The 27,088-nt window shown below is 40.5% G+C and overlaps 1 protein-coding gene across 3 annotated transcripts in view; it reads right to left on the bottom strand.

The window, feature by feature from the left end:
• The window catches only part of dok7a (docking protein 7a), a 49,255-nt gene extending 22,253 nt beyond the window's left edge, over window positions 1–27,002 (bottom strand). For all 3 annotated transcript variants that reach the window (XM_074662173.1, XM_074662174.1, XM_074662175.1), the window contains exons 1-7: window positions 26,757–27,002; window positions 26,609–26,654; window positions 25,073–25,303; window positions 19,253–19,453; window positions 10,750–10,869; window positions 3,855–3,953; window positions 1,317–2,086 (exon numbers count right to left, since the gene is read on the bottom strand). In XM_074662173.1, coding sequence (XP_074518274.1) covers window positions 1,317–2,086; window positions 3,855–3,953; window positions 10,750–10,869; window positions 19,253–19,453; window positions 25,073–25,303; window positions 26,609–26,654; window positions 26,757–26,810 — 1,521 coding nt within the window. In that variant the 5' untranslated portion in view covers window positions 26,811–27,002. The remainder of the gene's footprint in view (window positions 1–1,316; window positions 2,087–3,854; window positions 3,954–10,749; window positions 10,870–19,252; window positions 19,454–25,072; window positions 25,304–26,608; window positions 26,655–26,756) is intronic.
• Between the last annotated feature and the right edge of the window lie 86 nt (window positions 27,003–27,088).

The following is a 27,088-nucleotide window of genomic DNA, read 5'->3' as shown; positions in this document are numbered from 1 at the left end:
ACTACAATCAATTGCTGCAACAATATATTTCAACCTTCTACAAACATTCAGTAATTTGAGCTAAAAATTCACTAAGAGCTGGGTCTTAGACCTTCTGACTCGTTCTACCCCTGAGGACAAAGAGGAGAAGGGTCAGATTAAAAGTCTAAGTGTTTCCTGAACAGATGAGTTTTCAGACCTCTCTTAAAGAAAGAGACTCTGTGGATTGTGTAGAGTTAGGTTATTTCTTCCACCATTTGGGCACAACAGAGGAGGAGAGTCTGGCTAGAGATTTGGAGCCGTGCTGGGCTGGGAGCACCAGGTGTCTGTCACAAGCAGAGCGTACTGGGCGGGAAGGAGTGTAGACCTGGATGAGGGACCCCAGGTAGGAAGGAGCTGTTCTTGTCAGTGTTTTTTAAGCCAGATGAAGAGCTTTGAATTTGATTGGAGCTGCTCCTGGAAGCCAGTGAAGTGAGATTAACAGCTGGGTGATGTGCTGTTTTGAGCTGGTTAAAGACCAGACATGCTGCTGCATTCTGGATCATCTACCTGCCAGGAGGAAGTTGCAGTTGATGCGTGATAACTTCTGATACTATCAAAAGAATTTGAAAGTTATCACAGTTTTGTGGTATGCAAAAAATGAGGGGGAGTGTTTTGTTATGACATAATGAATATAAACCTAATATCTGGATGGCTGTACAACAATTCGAAATGTGGATAATTCAGGTTTGTATTATTCAACTTTTATGGATCAAACAATCTAAAGGAGATAAATAAAATAAAGGTCTGCAGTAAGAACAGGATCAATACAGTGAGGACAGAAGAATCATTAAGAGGAGACTGAAGCTGAACCCCACAGCTCCAAAAGAAAATGTTAACTTCTTCTTTTGTACCCTGGGTATTGAAAGTCGATGGGTTGACATTCAAGTTGATTTTTCTATGAGATATTTTCATGGACTTCTGTGACCATCGTGATTCAAGGTTTAAATATGCAAGACACAAAGCAAACTTCAATCTTCGTGACTGCTAAACGCTGACTTTTCGGACAGATGGAGCACGGGACAGGTTTTTTTTTCTTGTTCTTCACACCAACTCAGTGTAGCATCACCGTCAGCTTGCCGGACGCCACAAAGGTCACACTGACAGCGAGCCACAGGATGAATTAGAGGGTGAAAGAAGCTGCGTGTGGTACAAGCGAGCATGAGCAGGAGGACATATGAACAGAGAGGATGTCTTTTTTACAGGCAGGCAGATGGCAAACAAGAGCTGAACTCCTCTTATCAGAGCGTAAACCAAAAGACAGAGAGTCTTTTAGAAAATAATGTTTTTTTTCTCACCTTAAATCCTCCACAGACAGAGCAGATGGTCACGATGGTTTTGGAGACTGAAGTGCAGATGTGACAGGAGTCTGGGTGCTCACTAGAGGGCGCCACTTTAGTTTTCTTACCCTCCTCTAAGTGTTCACTCTCTGACTTTGTTTCAGGAGTCTTTGAGTGGCCCTCACAGGTTTTGCCCCCGTTTTTATCCTCCTTTGTCGAGTCTGTGATGAGGTCTGAGGAAGCAGGAGTGCTCTTATTTGGCGTGGAGGGTTCATTGTCTTTGGTAGTCACACTCCCTTCCACTATCAGACTCTTAGGAGAGTCATACAGATACCTGAGTGATGACGGTACCTGGTATTCATGTCCAGGGGCAGCAGGGCAGCTACAAGGGCTCAGGTCTTGTGCCAAGTGTGGGGGCAGGCTGAAAACAGACCCAAAGTCCTCGCCTGCTGCGTCCAGGCTGCCTGTGTAGGAGGAGAAACTTCCGGAGTACGAGGAATGGCTGCCGGTGGCGATGCCGCTGTCAGACGAGCTCTGACGGCCGATCTCCTGGAGCTGCCTGGGAGGTTTAGCAGGAGGACAGCGTGCGCCTCCCTGTGAGACAGAGACCTTCTCCATGCTCTGTAAGGCAGCTTTGGTGTGGCTGCTGCTCTCAGAGGGGTTGGAGGGCGGTTCAGGCCAAATGGCGAGGCGGCTGCCGATGCTGCAGTCCGATTGGCTGGTGTCCGATGTGTCGGAGGAGCCGGATATACTGCGGTCGTCTCCACCGGCAGACGGGCAAAATGATACTGTAAAGATACCAGTCATAAATATGAATCAATTACAGTGGAAACCTTTGCCGACTAACATCTTTTTTCAAATCTTCTATTCCCCTTTTCCAATTTTTTTTGTTTGATCTAATTTCTATCATATCTCTCTGAAAATGTCCACCCTCCTTTTTTTAACGAATCACTTTTGTCTTCTGTCTGTCTGTTGTCTTGTTCTTGTTAAATCTTCTCACACCATAAATCATGTTTTCTAAAGACAAGGCTAATAGTCTGACATCTCCTACCACACATGACTGAAAATAACGAAAGCTTTCAGTTATTGACTGTGATGACAGCAGTTATAAATTTAATACTTTCAGACAAGACTTCGTGCACAAAACCCAAGCATAAAGAAGAGTTCAACTGTTGCGGAAGGGGTCAGGTTTACTTGTGAGTCTAAATGAATGATGAGTCTCAGTTTCACTTGTGCATCCTAATTTTATACATGAGTCTCAGTTTTATTGTCCAGTCTCAGTTTTCTTTGTGAGTCTAACATGCAAAGGTGAAACTGAGTTTCAGTGGAAAGTCTCAGTTTCGTTGGTGAGTCTCAATTTCATTGGTGAGCCTTAGTTTTGTTTAAGAGTCTCAGATTCATAGGTGAGTCTCAGTTTTATCAATGAGTCTCAGTTTCATTGGTTAGTCTAAGTTTTATTGGCGAGTCTCAGTTTCCCTGGTGAGTTTCAGTTTTATTTAAGAGTCTCAGTTTCATTGTTGAGTCTCAGTTTAATTGATGAGCCTTAGTTTCATTTAAGAGTCTAAGTTTCATTTGTGAGTAAAATAATTATAGGAGACTTAAGTTTTATTTTTCTGTTTCAGTTTTATTTAAGAGTCTCAGTTTCACTGGCAAGTTTCAGTTTCCATGTGTCTTATATTCATTTCTGACTATCAGTTTCATTTATCAGTTCCAGTTTTATTGGTGAGTCTCAGTTTTACTGTAAAAAGTTGGTTACACAGAGGTGCCTTTCTGGTTCACTTAAGCAGTAAAAAAGAAGAAACCAAATAATTCAGATGGATTCACAAGTCAAGAGACTCAAGTTTACCAAATTAAAAATATGACGAGAAAACAGTTTCTTCTGGTATGTCCTTAAGACGAAAAGACAAGAACTTTTAAAAAGCTTGATTTGAGAGTTTTATCATTTCTGATGCTTTCAAGGAGATCAAGATATATGAGTGCTGTTTGAAGTCAAATTTTTTTTAATTGGAAATTTCATTTTGTTACTTTACCGTCCACAACAGCCTGCTCTTCCTGCTCAGGCCAAACTCTGCTGAAACAAGATTAGACTTTTCTACAGTTACCTCTACATCAAATCAAGACTCTTCTTTAACAGAGTCTGCATTTTTTATTCAAATTAGTAAATACACAGTACTGTGGCACTATATTAGAGCAATGGTTTTGCATCATAAAACTTGTTTTGTTTGTGATATTAATTCATTCAAAGGTTTTATTGCTGGGCCTGTCTGGCTTGTCATGTTTTTAATGTCTTGTCTCTACCTCTGTTGTTAAAAACGCCTTCATCAAAGAGCACGATAAAACTGTTAATCCTCTGTCTCCTTTCTTCTTTGTTTTCAACACATAATGAGAATAATAAATCAGGAGTATGAGGAAAACAACATCTGCAAACATAATTAACAACCAAGCACTGGATAATTGGATGCTTATATATCTTCTGTTGTTTTTGGATCCCTGCATTCAAAGATTACAGAGCTTTGGGATGATTATAAAACAAAGATACATTTTCATTTTCTGTACCTGTGCTGCTCCTTTGTGAGAGCATGCTCAGTCGTTTCTCCAGCTCCTGAGTCTCATGGTTCAGCCTCTCCTCCGAACTCGTCTGAGTGGAACTGGGATCTGTTTGAGACCAAAAAAAGAAATAAAAGGAGGAAGGAGAAGAAGCAAATGTTGAAGATGTCAAACAGAGAAGTTTAAGTGAGGTAAGCTGGGTGTCTTACTCGGCTGTGACACAACTGTGAAAACACATCGAGCTACTCCAGAGGAGGAAGAAACACTTCAAACCACAAGAGCCTCACTCATCTGTCTGTGGCCTCATTAAAATAAAACATCCTCAACAACACGTCAGTGAGACGAACTACAACACACTGTTTGACAGCAGTGTGGTGTACTATGATGTGGTCTGTGAGGGCCACACAGGGGAACACCTTTCAGTAATTGTGGAACACTACAGGTTTAAAAATAGCGCTGCCACATGTTTGTGTCGGAACGCCCTCTGGCTAAAGACCGTTCAAGGATCTAGTGTACATAAGACCACCAAGGTCAATTCTACCAAGAGATTGATTTTGTTACCCGCCATTACAGTCCACGTGTGGGATTTGTTCTTGAACAATTTCCTGAGGTAAACGCAGCAGACTCTGGGAAATTGTTCAAGATCAAATGCCACACGTGGAGAATCAACCTGCAGCGCCGCAAAGTGTCCTCAGATTAAAAAATAATCGACCTGGACGGACAAATAGACGACTTAAGTGGACGCTGTCAGCAGTGTCCTCTTCCATTACCACTAAGTTAGTGGAGGAAATTGTCCTTTAGAAATTCTCTCAACCTGTTTGACATACAGCAGCTGGTCCTGGAGGTACATTCATGCAGGTGCACTTCATGTTTGTAAAGAAGTTTTAGGTCCAGAGTGAAAAGTTTCGAAGGTGAGATTAAATAAACTTTCAAGTTTTGATAGTGTAGTGAGTGATGACTTTTGATGAAGCTGGAAAAAATATTGTAAATATTTTACATTTCCATTTTATGAAGACCTTTCCAAACATCACAAAGGACATTTGTAATATCACATATTTTAAAAAGAAACCTAAACGTTAGATTCATAGATAACATAGATGTCAAAGATAACCAGTCAATAAAAGAAACAAAAAAAAGGAAAAGTAGAAAAAGGGGAAAGTAATCACAGAAACAGCTCAGGAAGTTAACGTTAAAAAGGTCTGGGCTAGGGATGGGTACCTTTCACATTTAAAACGATACAGTACCAATTTTCGGTACTTTTTTGTGTTTATGTAGTAAAAAATATCAATTTGTTTAACAATAAAATATATATTCTTTTCAATTTAACGCATTTATTCTTCAATATGTAACCTTACAATGCTGTGTTCATGTCCAGCATGGAAAATCATCTACTTTTCCACTCTCTCCCAGTCACAAGGATGCGTTTAGGTACCTAAACATGGTACCTTGTGGTTTTACGCGAATCGGAACCTGGTATTTTTGACAGAATTCAGTCAGCACCTACAAAAGTACCTAATTTGGTACCTATTCTTTGTCTGAGCTCTGGCTGTGTTGGAAATCAAGTGAAGGATCAAGAAAATGTTTTTAAAAAAGTCTCAAAATGTGATGGGCTGGAAGATCTTCATCAGCTGAAATAACAATGAAAAATCACTTGAATTTTTGCTGGATAAAAATGTGATGTTTGATGTAAATTTGAACCAAAAGTAGTCATATTAGTGTGTTTTTGTCCCTGAAGTCCTGCTAACAATAATTTTTAAACAAACCAAAAAAGATGATAAAAGCATTTTTCAATCATATTGTTGATTATTTAGGTTTGCAGACAGATAATCAGTGGGTTAACGTATAGTGACCAGGTGGTTGTTCATCTGCTCACCCTCAGCCTGGTTTGTACCTTTATGTTGAGGACAGTTGAGAGCACCACACTCTTCTGCATCAGTGTGTACGCTTTGCTCTGCAGTACTCCTCCAAAACACATGGGGGCACTGTGGTCTGTATGATCATCCAAAATCGCCCGTTCCTGATACCAATATCAATATTTTAACTCTTTATATCAATATTTTTGTAAGATTATAAATCCACATTTTAGCTGACTTCTGCAACTCCACTGCAGTAGATGGCGCTGAAGAGCTACTCTGCTGTATTTTGCCCATAGACTTTTTAATAAATATCATCTTAAAGTGCATTGAAAATATGGGTTTTGATTGTGTTGGGTAAGTTGGTTTATAATTGTACCAAGTTTAACTTTTCTGGTGTAGTAGAATGATAAAATCATAATCGCAGTAACTTTTTTGTGCAATATCAGATTTTTTTTTGTAAAACATTGGTTACACCAATTGACATTTATCAGTTTTACCAACTGACCCTGTCTTTTTTTCCCATTATTTCCTTGCAACATCAGTTTAATGCCACTTTTTCTGTCAAGTTTTTAAGTGTACGTATAAAACACTCCATTTGACTTTCAATATTTTAAAAATAATAATAATAAATTTATTATGTGTGATTTTCTTTAATATTATGTCTTTTTTCTATGTCATTACAGGGGAGATGTTCACAAAGAGCTGAACTCTTATGCTTCAGCATCAGAAAGAGGGCTACACAGACCTTTGACTTTGATATGACCCAGAAGAACCAGGCTTAGGATTCTATTTCACATTAAGTCCTGCTCACCTTATGTCCACCCTACATTATAATACCACAGTTCTCTGTGTAAAATCCATGGCAAGTGCTGCTACCTTCTCACACCAAACATTAAAGTCATCTTTAATTTGTCAAAAAAGTATAAAACATTTCCCAAAGTTTATCAAAATGTAACTCCTGCATCACGATCCTCACTAAATCGCATGGGTAATTTGACTGACAGATGTCGTATCCTTTCACATTCAGTATTTTTGCAGCTTGCTCATCCCAGCTAAGCGCAACTAACACCTCCTCCCTTTCGACCATTACAGAAGCCAGTAAATCCTCATTTGGCCAACGATAGCTGTGAGCTGTGAGCTGTACACTCACTTCATTTTCTCATTAAAAGGAGCTCAAAACCCCTCGCATTGTGATCTGCAGCTACTTTTCCTTTCGAAGGTAACTCACTTTATCTCTTTGTAACCTTCATTTCCTTCATGGCCATGCAATTTGCAGCTTGATTGCATGAAGCGTGTGCGACTTTTCTAGGTGACTGGGTTTGTTAATGTGAGGAAGGAGAATTTCTGGGAGGTTTCAGAGTGGAGGAGCGTGAATGACGGCGAGGAAGGTGGAAATAAAAGCCTGTGAGGGTGAACGGCAGATGACATATCAGAGATGAATCAAAATAAAGGGCAGAGGGTTTAATCAGTTAATGCAGGGCACTGACAAAGACTGAGAGGTGAAGCATACGTGAGAGTGAGGGACACAATTACAGGCTGCAGGAGGGATAAGATGAGATGAAACGAGGAGGAGGGACAGGAGGGGAAGGCAGAGGGGAGGGAAGTGGTGGGTGACCGGGTATGAAATGAAGGGGGAGGCAGCAGTGGAATCCTGTGGATGAGGTTACATACATGCTTGGAGTGATTAGGAGGCTTTGGCTGCTCTGCTTGTGTGAACTGCGACTTTGACCCCGCGCTCCCCCCTCACACATCCTCCAGGCTATTTATTCAAGAACGCGCCACAATAATAGGAGTATGAGCTCAACCTGCCGTCGGGCGGCGAGATGTGTGAAAACCAGAATACCCACAAGCCCTTACAGCTGCCCGGTCCACATTTCCTGTTAAGTTGCAGACTGAGTGAGAAAATGTTTGAAAACTGCGAGTGTGGAAAATGGAAGGTGTGAAAGAGCTCAGCAGGAGAGCAGATAAAACTTAATAGTTTTAGTCATATTATACCCAGCATCTAAATGTGAGACTGAAGAACACAGAGATGAAAGATTTTCCTTTTACCAATCTTCAAGTCAGACGAAGATACTTAAAGGTTCATTATATAAAATCTTCAAACTATCGATATGCCAACTAGAAAAACACTCAGAGAGCGCATATTGTGATTGTCACCAACACTTTAGTCCTATTTTAATGTTATACTCCCTTTCAGCAGACTCTCTGCTACAATTTGGTGTTAGTTGCAGGTTTGTACGATAATTTGTTTCCTGACAGTGTTGAAAATTATGATGACCCAGTTCATATTTCATATTCCAGATCTTAGTATCCAGAATATTGCCAGGGTCTGGATCGTACTTTTACATCTGTCAGAAATTATGGTGACCTTGTCTTGTATTGTTTCGCAAAGCAATCTGACCATTTATGGTGGAGTTATATACATATATAGTGAAAACGGCCCTATCTCACAATGATAAAGAATCCTTTAAAAAAACCTGGATCCAGACAGTGATCCGGATCACCTCCAAAATTTAATCGCGTCTCCCTTATCCCACTTTGAACATTTCCTGACAATTTTATCAAGATCGGTTTGTTACTTTTTGAGTTATGTCTTTCACAGACAGACAAACTGTCCCAAAAACATAACCTCCTTGGTGAATGTAATTAATGAAATAACAAAATCAGCAACTCAGTAGTTCAGTGGTTTTCAGCTTGGTTGTGAAACTTGCTTGATTTCTCTAACTTCTGTTGAAAAAGTGATGATTAAAATTCCTTTTTAGTATTTGAAAGAGAAATTTCATACTCTGATGATCTGTTCTGGTTTGAGCATCACTACATTTAAAAACAAGAGCCTGTTACAATGGATGTAATAAAATAATGTGGTATTTCTACGCTGGGTGCGGCTAACACTAGCAGACCTAGCACCAACAGTCCTCTGCTAATGCCCACGCGCCTCTGGTTACACATTGCTCCATTCAAGTGGTTTTAGGACAGTGTAACCTGACTCAGATTAAAAAACAGCCAAACTGGATCGCACTGCCACTTGACATCTTAATCTGTAGTTGTTGGACAAAGCCACGGTGCTTCTAGTGGGCAGTTTCTTTGCATATCTTACCACGTTTAAGCCCTACAATTTAAAACTTTTAATAATAGATGAAAAGCATAATAAAGTTTTATTGTTAGATTGTCTTAAGCTAGCAGCAACCTTCAGTATTAAGACATGAAGCCAATATGGAAGTGCTAAAATCTGCAGTTCCTCATGTGTCCACTCGAGGTTGACAACAAAAGGCCCAGAAGCAACTTAAGCCACATTTCCACCAAGCAGTCCAGTTTGGTTCAGTCCGGTTTGGTACAGTTAAGCCTGATCCCATTTGTGTTTCCACAGCCAACTGTGCCCTCTCGTGGTAGGTGGCGTGTAAGCCGGATGCCGACCTCGCTAATAAATCCAATTAAGAAGAAAAACGCTACACAGTAAACAAAGAGCACAGATGGAAGACATGCAGCATTTCGTCCTCTCTGTGATTGGCATGTAGCTCTTTGATACAAAGTGCAATCAAGCTTTGTTTCAGAGAAGTCTGTGTGCCGCCAGGAGAAATGCAGCTGCTGTCGGGGTAAGTGACGATTCTTTTGATCGACCAACGGTCTGCAGTGTCGTAGCTCCACCTTCAGAAAGCAGATCGGTTCAGTCTGGCACCCCTACGAAAGGGTCCCAAAAAGTGGGACGGCTCGTCTCGGTTATCTGGGGATCTGTCCCAGGATAAGTCAGTGGAAACACCACAAAAGCAGACACACACACACACTGTAGCTGTTAGCAAGGAGGCTAAAGCCCTGTTTCATTTCTGCATCTTTGGCCAAAAGTTAGCTTAAGTTAGCATTTCTATTATAAAGTCTCTGCAGTATTGACACATATTTCTGACCGAAATGTTAACAAAGTGAAAGTGAAAGTGTCAACAGTTGTCTTATTACACACCCATAAGGTGCTTAGTAAAATGATTTGGGTTTGGATTTCTACTTTTGCTCTATTGTTGGTCTCCACCACTTGTGAGAGACATTTCAAGTCATTTTTGTGTCTAAATATCTCCACAACAAACAAATAAGAGTTAACTTTGGCGAAAGGCTAATAATGCTAAAGAGGAGGTGTTATTGTCTTATAAGTATTTCATAAAACTGAGCCTGTGCTGAATTCAATCCACAAACATGCAACCAGAAAAATGACAAATAACTGCTGAAAGTTAAAGTGATGAATTATTTTGCATCACTTTTTCTTCAATAATGTGGAAGATGCTTTGTGGTTTTAAAAGAGCAAGCAGGGCCTTTGAAAATAAGAGTTATTAAGCTAACAAACTGGCAGCTGCTGTCAAGTTTTCACAAAAGGTGTCAGGAGAACAGAGGAGCTGAGGGCGGACATGCTGGAGCTCAGTGAGCTCATTAAACAGACTAACCTTACTGTCTTTGACAAATTGATATCTTGCCAGACAGCCCTGCTGTTACAAGTAAGAGACATCTAATGACCGTTTGGACGCCAGCCCAGCATCCAGCTCGCACCGCAACAGTAGCAGGACAACCTGGACTATACATAGACCACAATTGAATAATCACAGTTAGTACAGTAGCTATCCTCTTACTGATGTTGAAGATGACCCCACGCCTTTCTTTCAACACAGTGTGCTCGAGTGGGAGAGAGGATTTGACTAAACTATAAATTCCTTCAGAAGATTATCCAATTACTTAAAAAAAACAGCTGTCAGTCATAATTTAGTCACTTCAAAGCACACAGAGGAATCCTCTGACTCATTCAGCCAAAAATGGTTGGATTCCAGGAAGGCAGCACACCTAAAAGCTGCGACAAATCCCCAGAGGCACCGGAGGGGAGGCTGCTGCACATTAAAACAACTTCAATGTTTGCTTCTCCTCCCTGGAAACAACTCATCGACTTTTCATTCAAGTTATCTTTGCAGAAAGATCAAACTTCCTTCTTTGAGTCGTAACTTTTACAGCTTCATTTTCCCAGGGTTGACTTCTCATTCTTTGGCGGCCACGCGGCTTTAAACGCCTCTCATACTGACCTGGCAAAACTGGCCGCAGTCCAAACGGGCCTCTGGTGGGGGAGATGCCTCGGACGATGCAGTCGAAGAGAAAGCTGATCTGCTCGCTCTCTGCAGATGCCAGCAGAAAAACACCGGCCCCTGTAGAAAGCAGACTTTATTAGTGTCACGTTATTTATTGCAGCACTGAAATATCCACCAACAAATCAGTGTAATTAGTAAAATGTCACGCTGCTGCTCCTCCTGCTGGTGTCAATAAAAACACCTGTGTATGTCTGGTACCTTGTTAAAATAGGAAAAAGGAATTTTAATCATCACTTTTTCAACACAAGTTAGAGAAATCAGGAAAGTTTACGCAACCAAGCTGAAAACCACTGAACTACTGTGGTGCTGATTTTGTTATTTTATTAATTACATTCACCAAGGAGGTTATGTTTTTGGGACAGTTTGTCTGTCTGTGAACGACATAACTCAAAAAGTAACCAATATACCTTGATGAAATGTTCAGTAAATGTTCAAAATGGGATAAGGAAGACGTGATAAAATTTTGGAGGTGATCCGGATCACGATCTGGATCCAGGATTGTTTTAAAGGATTCTTTATTATTGTGAGATAGGGCTGTTTTCACCATATGTTTATATAACTCCACCATAAATGGTCGGATTGCTTTGCAAAACGATACAAGACAAGGTCACCATAATTTCTGACAGATGTAAAAGTACGATCCAGATCCTGGCAATATTCTAGATACTAAGATCTGGAATATGAAATATGTACTGGGTCATCATAATTTTCAACGCTGTCAGGAAACAAATTATCGTACAAACCTGCAACTGTAGATTTCTGTGTTCAGTTCGCCAGTAAAATTTCAAGCTAGAAATCCTTAAACAGGATTTTCTTGGTAAATGTAATCTACTAGTCACATAAGATCCTGCAGCTCTGGCATCGTGTAAAGAATCAATAAGGGAATCGTCAAGAACAAAGGCTAACGATATCGATGGACTGAAACATTTCGTATCAATTCTCAAAAGGAACCCGTTTTCTATTCCCAACCCTAAAAACAAAGCAATATGAAACTGTTACTCAAAGCTCCTGTGGGTAATTTGTCGCTGGTTATTAGGGCTAGGACGATATGCTGTCATTCTCACGATCCAATCTATTGCGATTTTTGGGGCGTCGATTTGATTTAAATTGCTATTCTTCGATTTTGGGTTTGCTTTTTTAACACCAGACCATGTAAAAAAAAGTTATATGATGATGATAATGTCTACAGACTGAATCAGGAGCCATATTTACCCATAAAATACACATCACGTGAGTCAGAGAGAAACATTTCACCCTCTGCTGATGAAAAGTGGTAACTTTTTTCCTATCCAGTTTATAAACAAAGACTGAAATGAAAAATTTGAATTTAAAAAATGATTTTTTGGACAAAGAATAACGATTTTGATATTGTCAAACAAAAATCCCTTTTTTCTCCCACCCCTTCTGGTTACAAAACAGGGGGAAATGACTTATGATGACTTTCAATGTCAAAGGAAAGCAAGCTGGATCATCAGCAAGGAGATGGACTAACACTGCACTGTAATTTTTAACGGCTGACACAGCTGCCTCAGTCTGGATCAACCTTCTTCATGATGAGTGGCAGGTCTGATTTTTGAGAGGAAGAGGGGATTTAAGGTAAAGCTCAACACTTAAGGCTTACTGTTTTGTCCACAAGGAGCACAAAAATCTACAAATCAGGATTTCTTTTTTAAAAATAATGATTTACTCTTTCCATTTTCACCATGACATCGATCTAACCTGACGTTCCAGGTGAAATGGAATGGTTAAAGGTTAATCTGCTGCTAAAGGTTGTTCTCCACAGACCTCCCTCCTGTAAAACAAATGGCCATCCATTACAGGGTGTCATCAATGAAAGGGTCAAAGCGTCGCCCTGTCCCTGAGACCACCCATATCAAGACAGCTTCAATCACATTCCAACACTTCTGTGGTCGTGAGCGGGGTCAAAGGTCAGCACTCGTCCCCTTTGAAAAACCTTGTTCTGATATCAACGGAAATGAAATGATCCTCTATTCTCGTCAGGCACCGTTATAACTTCAACTGTGCTCTGAGGGCTGAAGGTGATTCTTTAAATCTTGTTGTTTCCTGGAGGAGAACATATTGTCATGTCATGTATTTGGCGGCAGGTGACTGAGCATCAGGTGCAGCGCCACAAGCTAGACTTATAAAAACACAAAGCAAAACAAAGAACAGGTGGTGAGTTTTGTTTGTTACAACCTGAGAAAGGATCTGTGTTGGAACAAACACAGGAGCAGGAATATTCTGCTCTCCTCTATAGACGGATTAAACGCAGCATCCATACAAAGTAACACAACTTATTCACAGTGCTGCTACGTGGGAAGTGTAAACGAGCTTGAGTCTCTGCTTGCTGTTCAAAGTGTCCTTTTTATTTTTACAGAAGCTGAAACGCTCAAGAGAGAGAAACTTTGGGTAAATTTGTACTCTTCTTTGTTTGCATGTGAGAGAAATTCAAAGATGTTTGAGAAACTGGTGCCAGCACCCTGAATCACACAAATAAACACCTTCTCCTCTGTTACATTGTAGTTTTTGTTACTATAAATTTAAAAATGTTTACTCGATTCCAGCCAAATACAAAAAGCAAACTCAGAGCAAAGCTTGAAAACAGAATGCTCGCAAATGATAGGTCAGTTTTTTAATTTTGGTTCAGTTCATTCAGAATAATAAAGGAGAAAAACGAATGAAAACAACTTACACACTGTCTAGAGTGATCAACAGTTCAAACTGGAAAGAATACATGAAGAAATAATTGAAGTTGAAAAATAAGAATTTGGTCTGAGGCCTTCAAGTATCAAAAGCGAGCAGATTTTCCAATTGGTCAGTACATTTCAGAAGTATATTTGTGCTAAAACTGCAGTTCACCAAGTGTCCACTTGAGGCCAGCCGCTGAAACACTAGAAACCACATACACACCAATTCAAAAAAGGCAATCAGTGCACGAAAAGTTAAGATATTTACAGCCAGGTTGAAAAAAAATAATCCAAGTATCTCATTGTATGGGAAGGACTATTACCTGTTACTTTTTAATTTACATAACTTATGAGTTTTGCCCAAATATGAGGCCCTATATCCTAACTTAGTCAAACTAGCTTGAGTCAAGCTCCTGTCAACAAAAGGTTTAGAAACTTGCTGCGTGGGACATTTTATTTGCATCAAATCCTTACCACCCGTGGGCAGCTGCTTTTGTCTGTGAAGAGGCTAAAGCAGGGGTGGCTAACCTGCGTCTTACGAGCCGCATGTGGCTCTTGGCCCCATTCATCAAAAAAAACAAACAAACAAAATATATATAGTGATGTGCCGTTCAATCAAAACTGTTGATATACTGATGCCAATGTTGAGATCAGTATTGATCAATACTTGGGTGATGAGATTTACACTTAAGTTTCAGTTTCTTTTTGCTGCATGTGCTCCTCTCAATCGCTCATAGATAGATAGATAGATAGATAGATAGATAGATAGATAGATAGATAGATAGATAGATAGATAGATAGATAGATAGATAGATAGAATTTCAAAATTATTTTTTTTCACTTTATGTCATTTTGTTTATGTGTGAAAGGAAGTGTGCTTGTATGACCACATGTGGTACCACGGTAATTTTTGTGGCTCTTGGTCTCTGACTGGTTGGCCACCCCTGGGCTAAAGCAACAAGGAGCACATCCATACCATAGCGTGTGACTGGAAACTGCTGGTGGATATTGGCCGACAAGTGGTGATCCCACCAGAGGATGTGGAAAGTTCATGGTAACATCTGTAACCAGGCTGCTGAGACACCTGGGAGTCAGGAGCCTGGGCCAAGGCATAGCCATTAAGACTGCATCAGAGCCGGTGGGGAGAAGCAGCCAGTGGCTCTTGACAAAGAGGAACCAACCCAGGGCTGGGCTGCTAAGTAGCAAGCTGTGAGTATACGATGCGATCCACTTACATCACCGAGTTAAAAACATTCCAGTTGCCAACTCAGAAAAACTTGCCATAACAGCAGTATTTCTATTTATAAATACCAAAAAATACAGTGGAAATGGCTGATTTATTGTGAAAACACAAGCCAGAAATTCTAAAATAAGCTTCTTATAACAGGAGCTTAATATCTCTTTACCCTTAGAGTGCAAAATTCCAACTTCAGGGGGCATTCCAGTTGAAATTTCCCACTAGGAACTCGTAAATTCCGACTTCTGAGTACAAATGGAATGTACCACCCCTGGTGAAGCTGAAACCTTCCTATCAACCATTAACCAAAGAACTTTGTTCTTGTTTGCACAAAGGATGTTAACACTTCATCCTGTGTTTTTGAAATCTGCATCATCACAACAATTTCCTCTTTAAGATCCAGAAAAAGAAACTATTAAAATGACAGAAATTTTTATGACAGTAATATGACTACATCCTTATATTTTACAATTCATACAATGAATTCTCAAAAGGACCTCAGAAAATTTGTACAGTGATTAGCTTAGTAGTTAGCTTAAAATTGCGCTTTTAACACCCTGTGCGGTGTCCGTTGGTGTCCATTCCCAAACTGCAGGGGGCAGTGTATCACAAATGTACATGTACCAGAGAACTAAACAAAAGTTGAAGAAGTCTGCCTTTTTATATTTCTGTCCCAGAGATTTTTCAAGGTTCTTTTAACCGATTCCTCTCCTCTGCTGAGAGTGGCTGCAATGTAACGCCATTAATTATTTATTACGGTAATAGAGTCATACCAATGCCTATTTCTTAACTTTGACTACTAGGAGATCCTGTTCTTCTGACATCTTGTCTGCACGTCTCTGTCTGACAAGTTAGACTTTTTCGAGTGTGCATGGCACGGAAATTTTCTGTGCAAAAAGGACTCCACAGGGAGGTATAGGTGCAAAAATGATTTCATTCATCCGCAAAAGCCACACAAAGCCGTGCAGACCCCATGGACGCGTCAGGCATAAATCAGTCTTAATCCAGCCTTCAGGCTCTTTTCCCCGTGTCACTCCTCACTCTGTTTCCTGTTCCTTCCTTTTTTCTCTTTGTTGAATAAAGGCGCAAAAGTCCAGGAAACATTAACTCAAAACAGAAAACAACAAACAGTTGAGCAGGTTGTGAACAGGAGGTCACCAAAAAGCAGCTGGAAGCCCCACAGCTGCTTTAACCAGAGGTGAGAGGTCTGACACTGTCACACACCTCCTCTCCCTGCTGCTGACACGTTTTGCAGGGAGAGTGCGTGTCACAGTAATGCTCACCCTTCAACACACATTCAGAGACACCTTTGAGTGAGCACACGTTTCCTTTTCTGTCCGTAAGCAGCGTCTCACCTTGTTTCTGAGCTCAGATTGAACAAATGTTTCTCAAAAACTTCTTCTCTGTAGTGACACACGATAACTTTTAGCTGCCGTCACCGCGCTCTGTCTGAATCACATCCTGCTGAAGGTGTTTGTTGTCATGAAGCAGCTGGTTTATCTTAAACACAAAGTCGTGGCGTAGGAAACAAAAAAGGTCTGCAGCCTTTTCCATCATCTGTTTTCCATTACTCACACTGATAAATAACATCACCAATAACAGCCTAAGACGTCAGTTTTATTAATAATATTTTGGTTTAATGGCGCTCACATCACCCAGGGCGAAATGTATGCAGAGCCCAAACACATTAATATTTCACCCACATGTGATCGCTAAACGTATTACTCAGACACAAGGAGCATAAATATGCTTCACACAAGACTTTGAAATCAAACTTGACGGATGGGGACCAGTTTTTGCGTAATGCTACGATGGTGTTTTAAATTATCTCAAGAGCTCTTTTCAAACAAACCTCAAGAAGTTTTTCATGAAGAGGAAAAGAGCTGTCTGAACAGCAGCGTCAGAAGTAGAGAAATGGACTCGACTTTTCTTCACTCAAACAGCGACCTATTTCAACAAAAAATCTTCCTCTTCACTGCAGATTGAGCTGTGCTGGTACCGTTTACACATATTTGGTTACAACTGCTGTTCAAGAGTGGAAAAGAGAGCAGATTACAGCCGATTCATAGCGTGACAAAAGCAAAGAATGATAATAATAACAGTAACAGTGCAGAGACAGCAGAGTGTAAAATCAAGCAGGTAAAAGCAAGTGTTGTTTCTGGGAGAGTTCTGAGAAGATAAAAAGGTTTCGCTGTGTCCCGGTGAGAGGACTAGGCACAGCCACACTAGCCATCTGTACCGTGCTACACTCTCTAGTACGGCACATGGTCACACTACTCCACTATGCACCAGACTTAAGCCCAACTGCTTCTTTTACAGACATCATCACGTCAGAAGAACTGCAGAGAACTTGGCTTAAACTTTACTTTTGGCTTATGTTAAGTCTTTTTGGTCTGCACAATTTTGGCTCAAATACACCAGAAACGTCTGCAGTCCGACTCCGTTCCGTTGCGTGTTGACGCCGTTCGTTGCCTCACACCAACTTTTTGTTCAGTGCCACAACCTGCACGACTGAAACTCCACTCCATTGATAAGTCTCTCTTCATTGATGTTGGGCTGTAAGACCATAAACCTGTTGAGTCCTGGTCTGGCTCTGCTCATTATGTGTGTTTATCATTGAAGTCAAGCTAAATACGAACTGATTTTGTCACGGTTTGTTTTATTTTGAAAGTCACCAGGTGTTTTTAGGTAGTTTCCGTCTGTCAAAAGTACCAGGTACCAATTCACGTGATATCAAAAGGTACCATGTCTAGGTACCTAAAGGCATCCTTGTGACTGTGAGGGAGCAGAAGAGAGGGTGATTTTCTATGCTGGACATGAACACAGCATTACAAGGTTATATATTGAAGAATAAATATGTTAAATTGAAAAAAAAGTTTTATTATTAAACCAATTTATATTTTTTACCGCATAAACACAAAACAGTACAGAAAATTGGTACCAATGAGTACCGACCCAGCATCTGTACCGTATCGTTTCAAATGTTAAAGGTACCCACCCCTTCGACTTCCTGTCCCACTCAATCCTCCATACGCTGAATTTATGCGTCACAGCTCTGCGTCCGCGTGAATGGAAACCTATCTGACCCGTTGCTGTGACGGAGAAGAGACAGACTGCAGATGCATCTGGTGTATTTTAGCCGTTATGAAGTGTACCATGCCCAAGCGCATCTTCCCTAAGGGCGCAGTCACACTGGCCATCCGTACCGTGCCCAAGTACGCCACAACCTCAAGTCCAGTTGGTTTGGCAGGTATGACCGCAAGTGTACCGTGCTCTACACTTTGGCACAATTTAAAGAAGTGTGCTTCGGCACGGTACACAAGGGCATGACATATTATCCATGACCAAGTGCCTAAAAATGGCACTCAATGATCGACGCAATTGTGGTAAGTCAATCTGTATTATTCCCTCAACCTGTCAGGGGTTAAAATGTCACATTTGATCCAGGTGTTAGCATCTTCAAATCAACAAGTTTCTAAACATCAGGGTGTTATGATCCTAATACATTAACTGGAGCCTCTTAAGTCATTCAACAAAACGAGGAGTTCTCTGTTTTCTAATATTCCCATTAAGGCCACAAGAAACTAACAAGGACTGCTCCAGCTTTCACCTCGCAGTTTGGTTTATATTTTTTTTAGGTCTGAACAGAAAAATATCTCCAAAAACTTGAAATTCACAACTCTGTGTGGTCTATTGTTTTGTGTAGCTTCACCTGTGAAGCCACAGATCAACAAAGCACACCTGAGCTCATCCCCTCAGTCTGTGGAAGTTAGAGCTGGAGTCCTGATTCTGACTGCACAACGTTCCCTTTTGTTACTCCCAAGTTTCCCTCGATGAATCTCTGAGAGGTGTCTGCTCCCCCTGTATTTTAAACAGCTTGAAGAGCAGCCATTGTGCAGGGAAGGAGCCTCTTTCTCTCTTTCTCGCAGTCACTGCTGAATAAAAGCTTGTAATGAATCATCTCAATCACAGCTGGTGATTATTTGGTCTGCTTGAAAAGACATAAGCGAAACAGAGCTCTTTGGGGGATTTTATGAGCTATTAGTATTTAATGATGCAGTCCGATTTTGCTCAAGAGGCGCTCTTTTCATGAAATGATGAAGTCAGTGTTTGATGTGGTTGTTAGTGCTTTTCAAAGCCCATTTTCTGTTTATTTTGCAGCATCATGTGTCATGTTATTGTACTTGAACCTGGCTTTAATTACTGTCTCCTTTTTGCTGTAGATTTCACAACCCTCCTGTTTCATCAAACTCTCAGTTATATATCGTATTAGCTCTCCTAACACCATTAAGCGAATATCCAAGTTTTATTAGACTGTTTTTATTGCCCCCTTAGTTCCCCATCATGCTTCTCCAACCCAAAGTGTGCTGCTCAACTTAATAACCAATTATCTTGATGCCTTCAGGAACCATCTGCCAAACACAAAGCGCCACTTTTAGGAACATCATAACAGCTAAAGGGCTAATGCTCCAAAATAAGGACATCGAAATGTAGCAACATCAAGAGAGAAACTCACAGTAACCACATCTCGTTCCTCCCTCAAAGACGAATCCGTTAGGCACAGGTCCATATCTGCGCAGGTCTGGGAGGTTCCAGTGACCGACGATGACGGGAGGGACGTCCCGGGCCAGGGCCAGTAAGTTGTTGCACAGATGAAGAGTAGCAGGTCCGCTCTCCAGCTTGGTCCCCGGTAAGACTCCGACACTGAATCTGTGAACTGAACACACAGAGAAACTGGTGGAAGGAGCTGAAACTTCACATGAAATTCATGAAATTTTCAGGAAATGTTCAAAAGGGGATAAAAAAGAAGTGATTAAATTGTGGAGATGATTGAATTCAAGCGGGTGGCACAGGTTCGATTCCAGTCTGTGGCCTCTTTCCTGCATGTTGCTGCCCACTCTCACCCTCTTTCCTACTATATCCGCTGTCCTCTACTGTTGCATTAAAGGCATAAAAAGCCCCAAAAATATCTAAGATAAGATAAGATGAAACTTTATCTTTAATTTACATAAAAACTGCCAAAAGACCTCTCTGTATAACAGTTAAAAATTGAAAAAGACAATATATTGTTCCCTATCAAAGTGTAACATGAGAAGACATAAACTATTAACATATTCATACAGAAATCCTAAAGGTAGAGAAAACTTCTTTTTTACATTTTGGTATTTGACAAACAAAATTTGCTTTAGTTGAAATCTTTGGTGCAGAAAAATGAAGCAAGGAAACTCCTTATTTTCAAAGTAATCAGTTTTGCGCCTATTAGGTATAGATGATAGGAAAGCACCAAGTAGCTGTTAGCAAAGAGGCTAAAGAGCTGTCTTTATTTTACCTCATTTTAAGTTTATACTTCCAATAGACATGCATCGATCGATCGGCTGGCCGATTTCCTTAATTTTGGGGGATCAGTGATAGGTTATCAGGGATTGGTGATCGGCCCATCCTTAAAACCATCCATCAAAACTGATCTTATATACCTCCAGGAAGGTCTGACAGCCAGCTATTGTTGCTTTTTGCTCTGAGACCTAAAACTCAGGACACTTTATTGGTTGTTTAAGTAAACACATGAAGATTTTATTGTTTCACAGTTATTGATTAGAGGTCGGCCGATATGGGTTTTTTGGGGGCTGATGCCGATGCCGATGCTTTCCAAATTTGGGCAGCCGATGCCGATATGCATAGCAGATTTTTCCAATTTGATATTCAGGCCGATTGTTAAATAAATATCTATTTATCACATTTTTGTGAAACGCAGCAATTTCTGAGCAACTAAAAGAAATCTATTACAACAAGTCATGTCCAATCCTCTGACCATTTATTCAGCTTTCAAAACAATGAAACATTTTGTCTGAGTAAACACACAATGTAACAAGCAGTAGTAAACATTCACACTCTTCTTAAAATGTCAAAAAAGAAATTTAAACTTATTAATATAATTTGAACAAAAGTATGTAATGTATCCAAGTGGTTCCACAAGTTTGAGGTGCTCATCTTTTTTGTGCCTGATCAAAAATTGCGTCATTTTATACAACGGATCAAAAATCGGCTTTTTAAAAGAAAATACGGCCGATGGCCGATAGAGACAAATGTCCAAATATCGGCCCGATATATCGGCCGGCCGATATATCGGTCTACCTCTAGTATTGATCAATGATTTTCAATAAAATAAGATTGGAACATTGAAGGTTTTTGCTGTCAGTTATAAAAGCAATTAAAAAAAAAAAAGAATCGGTATTGGCCAAAATTGGTATCAGCAGGTCAGGCTTTTTAAAGATTGGTGATTGGCCAGCAAATTGTGATTGGGGCACCCCCAGTTTCAAATTTGGCCTCCATTGATGGATGCCTTCAAAAGTCTATAATAGAAAAGAATGGGTGATGTCACCGACGCTAAGTCCATATATGATGTAGTCTATGATTTTGGCTGGGGGGGTGGATGCTGTGTTGCTACTTTCCAGGACGCTAGACTACGACTTCAGCTCAAACACTTCACAAGTGACAACAACAAATTTCAAATGTGGTGAAAACCAGTATGGAGGCTTCAGCAACTAACTGCTGACATCACTGGGACTGTGTCTGCGTTTAATACAGTCAATGCTAATACTGTGCTAATTAGTGAGCATCAGAAATGCTTCAAAGCAGAGTGATCGACTGTTTACAATGTTAAGGTAGTTGTTTCCTTATGCTCACAGACTTAATGCTAAGCTAGGCTAATTGGGTTCAGATAGGAGCTATATATAAAATACATGTATATATATAAAAAAATCTGAGAGATTGGAGTCTTTGTGGTTATGTTTTGAGCTGTGTGGTACACATTGTGCTGCTCTGAGCAGCTACGCGCTTTCACAACCTCCATTCAAGCAGCCTCAGAGTAAACAAGCTGCCAAGATTCTGGTCAGATTCCATCATCATGACAAGGGAGCCAGTCCAGATTGAAAATAGCTCCAGTCGGACTTCGCTGGACAGAAAACGCACACTGTGTGTCTCACACAAACAATGACTCCGGCACGGATTCCATTTCATTCACCGAGGAAAGGAGAAACAGCTGCACACGGAGAATGAAATCAGCGAGGAGAACAGATCTGGAGTCCGATGCAATCACTGCAGACCTGCAACAAACATCTGTGTTGTCGGCTCTTTCTGTGATACTGATTGGAAAACGGGATAAATAAACGTCCAACATGTGCATTAGATCTGTGTTTGTGAGTGTGTGAGTGTGTGAGTTTGTGTGCGTGGTGTTTTTTCCAGCTCTATCTCAGCAAACACATTCACTCCTCTGGACAAACTTCACCAGGTAAGACTGATGGAGGTGATCAGGAAGAAACGTCCGCCAGTGCAATGACTCATCACTCAGGTTAAGAGAGATTTATACACTTTCTCAAACACACACACACATACACACACACACACATAAAGCGCTGCTGTGCACTGTGGCCCTCAGCCCAGCCTGGCAGGTGACATTTCTTCTGGCTTGGACACTCTCCACTCTTTGCCATTTAGCTTTGGACCACACACACACACACACACACATACACACGCACACACACACTCTAAAACAACACACATTTTACAAGCGCGTCCAAACAAACACACAAGCCAACACACACGCCAGTTTGGAAGGAACAACTGTGCTGCAATTTGTCTTTAGCACCATGTCCTTATCCTCACAATCACGTCTCATCACACTGTCATTAGTGAGGCCTGGACTCCGGCCTGCAGCTGTACAGTGCAGCGCTATAAATAGCTCCTATATGTTTAACGCTTACATAATTGTAGATCGGGCTGTATGCACGTCAATCAAACCGCCTTCAACCTTGGCTACGAATAAACACAAACTCTTTGATGTTTGAGAATCACAAAGCTTTGCGTGATAAGAAAAATGACCTCATGAATCTGAGATTGTCGTCATTTAAAGAAAGATTTGGCTTTCGTCTGACAATGGACAAAGTGGAAAACAGAGCAAATAAATCACTACAGATATGTCTGCTATACAGTATTGATTTTGGCAGCTATTCCAGATCCGGTTTTCCAATGAAAATATCTGCTTGTTTTAGTCACTATTTAGTCTTTTTGGACCTTTTTAGTGTCAGTCTACAACTTCAGAGATTGGTAATCCTTGTGTAATATCTTAGTGTAATAATTTAGCCTGGATTCTTCTCACAAAGTAAACCTGCTCTTCTGTCCTTGCTTGTCTTCTAAAGTAAAAATCATAACACACAATTTTTCTAAAAACTCCTAAAAAAAAGTTTTCAGGTTTTTTTTCTTGTTATCAACGTGATCAAAAATGTATTGCATTAGGCATGTTTCCATGCATGTCTGCTCCTGGCAAATTCAAATGTTAAATATTCATACATGTATATGACCAGGTGAATGCAGTTAATATATGGGTGGGAACAAGTTAACACATAATTCCTTTAATTTTTTTTTTAATCTTATAAAATTTCCATTAAAGGTTCACAACTTTGAAAATTCCCAGAATTTTGCAACTGTATTTAACACACAGATAAAAGTGGATTCACAAAGTAAATAGAAAAATGATCCTTAATACAGGTGGACACAGAGATTCTGTAGCTTCAGATAAGACTGTGTAGAACTCAATTTAATTACTGATTTTCAATAACAACTTGAAAAAAGAAAAAGTCCATCAGTGTTTTTATCTTCAGTGAATTATTTTAGCTCATCGCCATCCCATCGTCACAGAAAATGGACCGTCAGAAAACCACTGGTCGCCATAACGTTGGCTATCAAAATTAACACTGTCATTCATTTGTTTCTGGTGAGTCCTAGTTTCACTGTTAACACAATAACCTTGGTGTAAAAAAAGAGTTTTGGGTTAGAGTTTTTTTGAACCTCAACTGAAAAGAGCTTCACATCAGCTCTCAAAAGGAAAACTTTTTTAATACCTATAACTGTAGTGAAGATCAGATGAGATTGATCATTTATGATGCATTCAAAGAAGTCGGGAGATCTGAACGCTGATTGTCCTTCACATAACAACACCCAGCAGGTTTGTTATAGAAACAAAAAAAGCTGTCCTCTGAGGGCCGCCCACAAGAGCAGAGACGTGGATTGTGTTACACCTGTTTTTGCTCTCCATTATGATTCTCTGTCATGTGTAGAGGATTGTGTACTTTGAACCTGTGAAATTAAATAAAGGTTTTAGATAATCAGGAGGTGTGGAATGGACTGGATTATTATTTCTCAGTTGAGTTTAAGTTTAGACATCAGTTTAATCCACTTCTTGTAAAACAAGAGAGAGGTACAAGGTTCAAACAAACACAACCCAGTTTCCTTCTCCTCTGCAGACCCTGCAGGACTCTGGGTTCTCTGCCTTAAGATCACATCTTCATTAAAACTGTTTTTGTAACTTATTATTCAGTTTTTGATGTTCCAAATATGGATCATGACTTGTTTTTCTTTTTTTCTTTTTTTAAATCAGAGAACTCCAAAAGGCCCACAGCGTTTTAGAAAAACATTCATAACCTCAATTAAAACTTTAGCAAACATCTCTGTGAAGAAAAAAAACCACTAACAACTTTTATTAATCGTTGCTTGCAGATGGATCTTTTTCATATGGTGGAAGTCTCTTTCCATCACTTGGTAAATCATTAACAAAAAAGTTTTGTTCTTGTTTTGCAGCTTTTGTGATATTTCTAGATGAGGTTCTCAATTTAGAATCAATTATTCATGCCTTTGTTTTTCCTCAGTTGGACCCCGTACCATGCTGTGCCTTTCCTTTAATAAAACATCAGATGAGAAACTGCTTCTTATCCAAAATGCAGTGACAGGACTCTTATCCTGTTTCCTGCAGGTGAGACACAGAAGTGAATTCTAAATGCTGCGGCTGCACCTGCAGGGCTTTGATAAATCAGCTCCCTGGATATATTCCTCAGGCAGGACTCTGAGGGTCATTTGTCCGAGAGAGTGCTGACTTTTTCTTAATCAAAAATAAAACCTCAGGGCGACAGAGTTTTGCTGTCGTGGCCCGCAGGCCATTGAACATTCAGGGCGCTAGTTCAGCAAATAAGTTTCACCTTAAATGCATTTGAGGACCTTGTTAAATGAAAACCTTGAAACTTTGCAAATTATGACGCCTTAGTCTTTCTAAACTTTTAAACTTGAATTGCAAACTTGAGATTGAGAGTTGGATGTTTTTTTCCTTCCCCCCCGGAAATTGAATTTCAAACCGTGACATCTTTTTAAAAAGCTGCTTTGGCGACAGCATTGTTGTGTCACATGTGTGTTGTCTTCCCGTCAAAACTTTGAAGGTTTTCTTTGGAAAGGTGGAAGAAAAACAACATGAAGTAATTCATCAAAGGACAAAATTTCCAAAACTTCGTACCTTCTCCGAGGCTGTATCGCAGGCGGATGTCCCATGCCTGCAGCGCCTCCTTGCTGTCGAAGCCCAACAGCGCGGCCTGGTTCAGGCAGAGTACGGCGAGGGTGAAAGCCACGCCTTCATACCACTGTCCAACTTCCAGACCGCAGATCTCCTCCAAGATGACGCTGGCCCTCTCCTTGTTCCCCTGAGCTTTGTCGGACTTGTCTTTAAAAACCAGCAGCACCAGGCAATCTGGGGGAGACAGAGAGACCGCTAAACGCTGATAGGATGTATCTTTCAATGCAGAAGCTGCTGTGGTGTCCTCTAAACAATCAGTGTCAACTGACAAAACAAGAGTGTATGTGTTTGCGCATCCCTCTCCTTCACACACACGCGTGCACACACACACCTCTTAACCCAAATAACTGAGGCATGAGCACAGACAGCTGTGATAACACCGCATCAAAGATCTGAAGATGGGCAGCGCTCAACCTTGGTCCAACCTGCCAAGCACCCTGCGATGACCACCATTTCACAGATTTTCTCAAAACTACTTTGTTTATCCTACACAAAAAGGTCAGAGGTCAACAAGTTAACATCAGGCAAGTGTTCTTGTGTCACATTAACAAACAGCGCATCTAAAAATACAGCAGAGCTTAGACTATCAGCCTTTACACATTCACCTCAAGTGTGAGGTCCAGGACAGGTCACTAAGATTCTCAGCATGTTACACAGTTTCTATTTTTCCTTTTATTTATTTATTAATTCTTCTCTTGGTTGCAATTTTAATCATATCATTAGTATTTTGGTTATATTTTCATTATTTTTATTATTTGGATATTGGTTAATTATTGGTACACATGTACCTGCTGCTTTTTGAATATGCAAATGATAAACTTACTTTTGATCATGTTTTTTTTTTTTTTTTTTTGGTCCTGATTCAAAATAAAAATACAGGCAGAAGTAAAGAAAGAAAGAAATGTTTTAGTTTGGGATTGGAAACGAAAAAGCATGACACATTCAGGGCCTAACTGCAGAAAATGATGGATGTCAAAGTGAGAACGGTGCAGTCTTGAAGGAAAAATCAAAAGTTAAAACACTTTTAAAACTCATTTTTTGTGAAATGCAGATTTTAAGATGCTACAAAGGAAGCTAACTCAAATCTACAAAAATCAAACGGCTACTTCAGGGACAGTGAATACATTTCAGCCTCATGAAAACATTTAAAAACTTCAATAATTCCACGTTTTCTCTCTGATAATGTTTCTGCAAGGTTAAATTAACCAACTGGTCGCAAAACCGTTCACAAAATGTACTTTTAGACCATTTTTTTTAGCTCAAATGCGAGGCCCGTATTCAGAATCCGTTAGCTAGCAAGACGCGATGAATGTGTATTAAATTCGAAGGCACGCGCGTGCTCCCACCTGATATGTCCAGCTCGCGCTGCCTTCCACCGCTGTGACGCAGCAAACATGCGCATTTATTTGTTTACACGCAGCAGTTAAGTTCCATGTATTAAACGTAGGAGACAAACCAGCGTGTCGGTGTGTTTTTTACCTGCTACAGGCGACGGCTTGCGAAGAACCAACCACCTAGTTTTCCACTGTGGAAGTAAACATAAACAGAGAGAAACTTTGTGAGCACAGATGATAGTGTGCCGAGAAACTCTGCCATATCCGTGAGTAAATTTAGTCAAGCATAACACCTTTTTTCCATCTCGGAGTCTGGCATATCCCTCCACGACAACAGAATCCGTCATCTTCAGTCATGGTTCCTGACAGCTGCACAGTCGCTGCCTGAATGAGGGGTCACTTTCAAAATAGCTGCTCTCTGCTAGTGGGGCGCTAACTCGCCCCCAGCAAGGCACATGGAAAATGGCATGACCACTGTCCGTCTGTCTGTCTGTGTAACTGTCTATCTGACTGTCTGACTGTCTGTGAGTGTGAGCGTGTACCAGCCAACCGACCATGCAGTCGCCACCTGGGCCTGTTTACACCACCTGCTGCACTGCTGCAGGGGAAAACTCCTTGAAGACAT

The sequence above is a fragment of the Halichoeres trimaculatus genome, unplaced genomic scaffold, assembly GCF_033239565.1.
Source record: "Halichoeres trimaculatus isolate MK-OKI-2021-1 unplaced genomic scaffold, fHalTri1.1 fHalTri1_scaffold_22, whole genome shotgun sequence".
Classification (NCBI taxonomy): Eukaryota; Metazoa; Chordata; class Actinopteri; order Labriformes; family Labridae; genus Halichoeres; species Halichoeres trimaculatus.
This window is presented reverse-complemented; position numbering and strand designations above follow the sequence as displayed.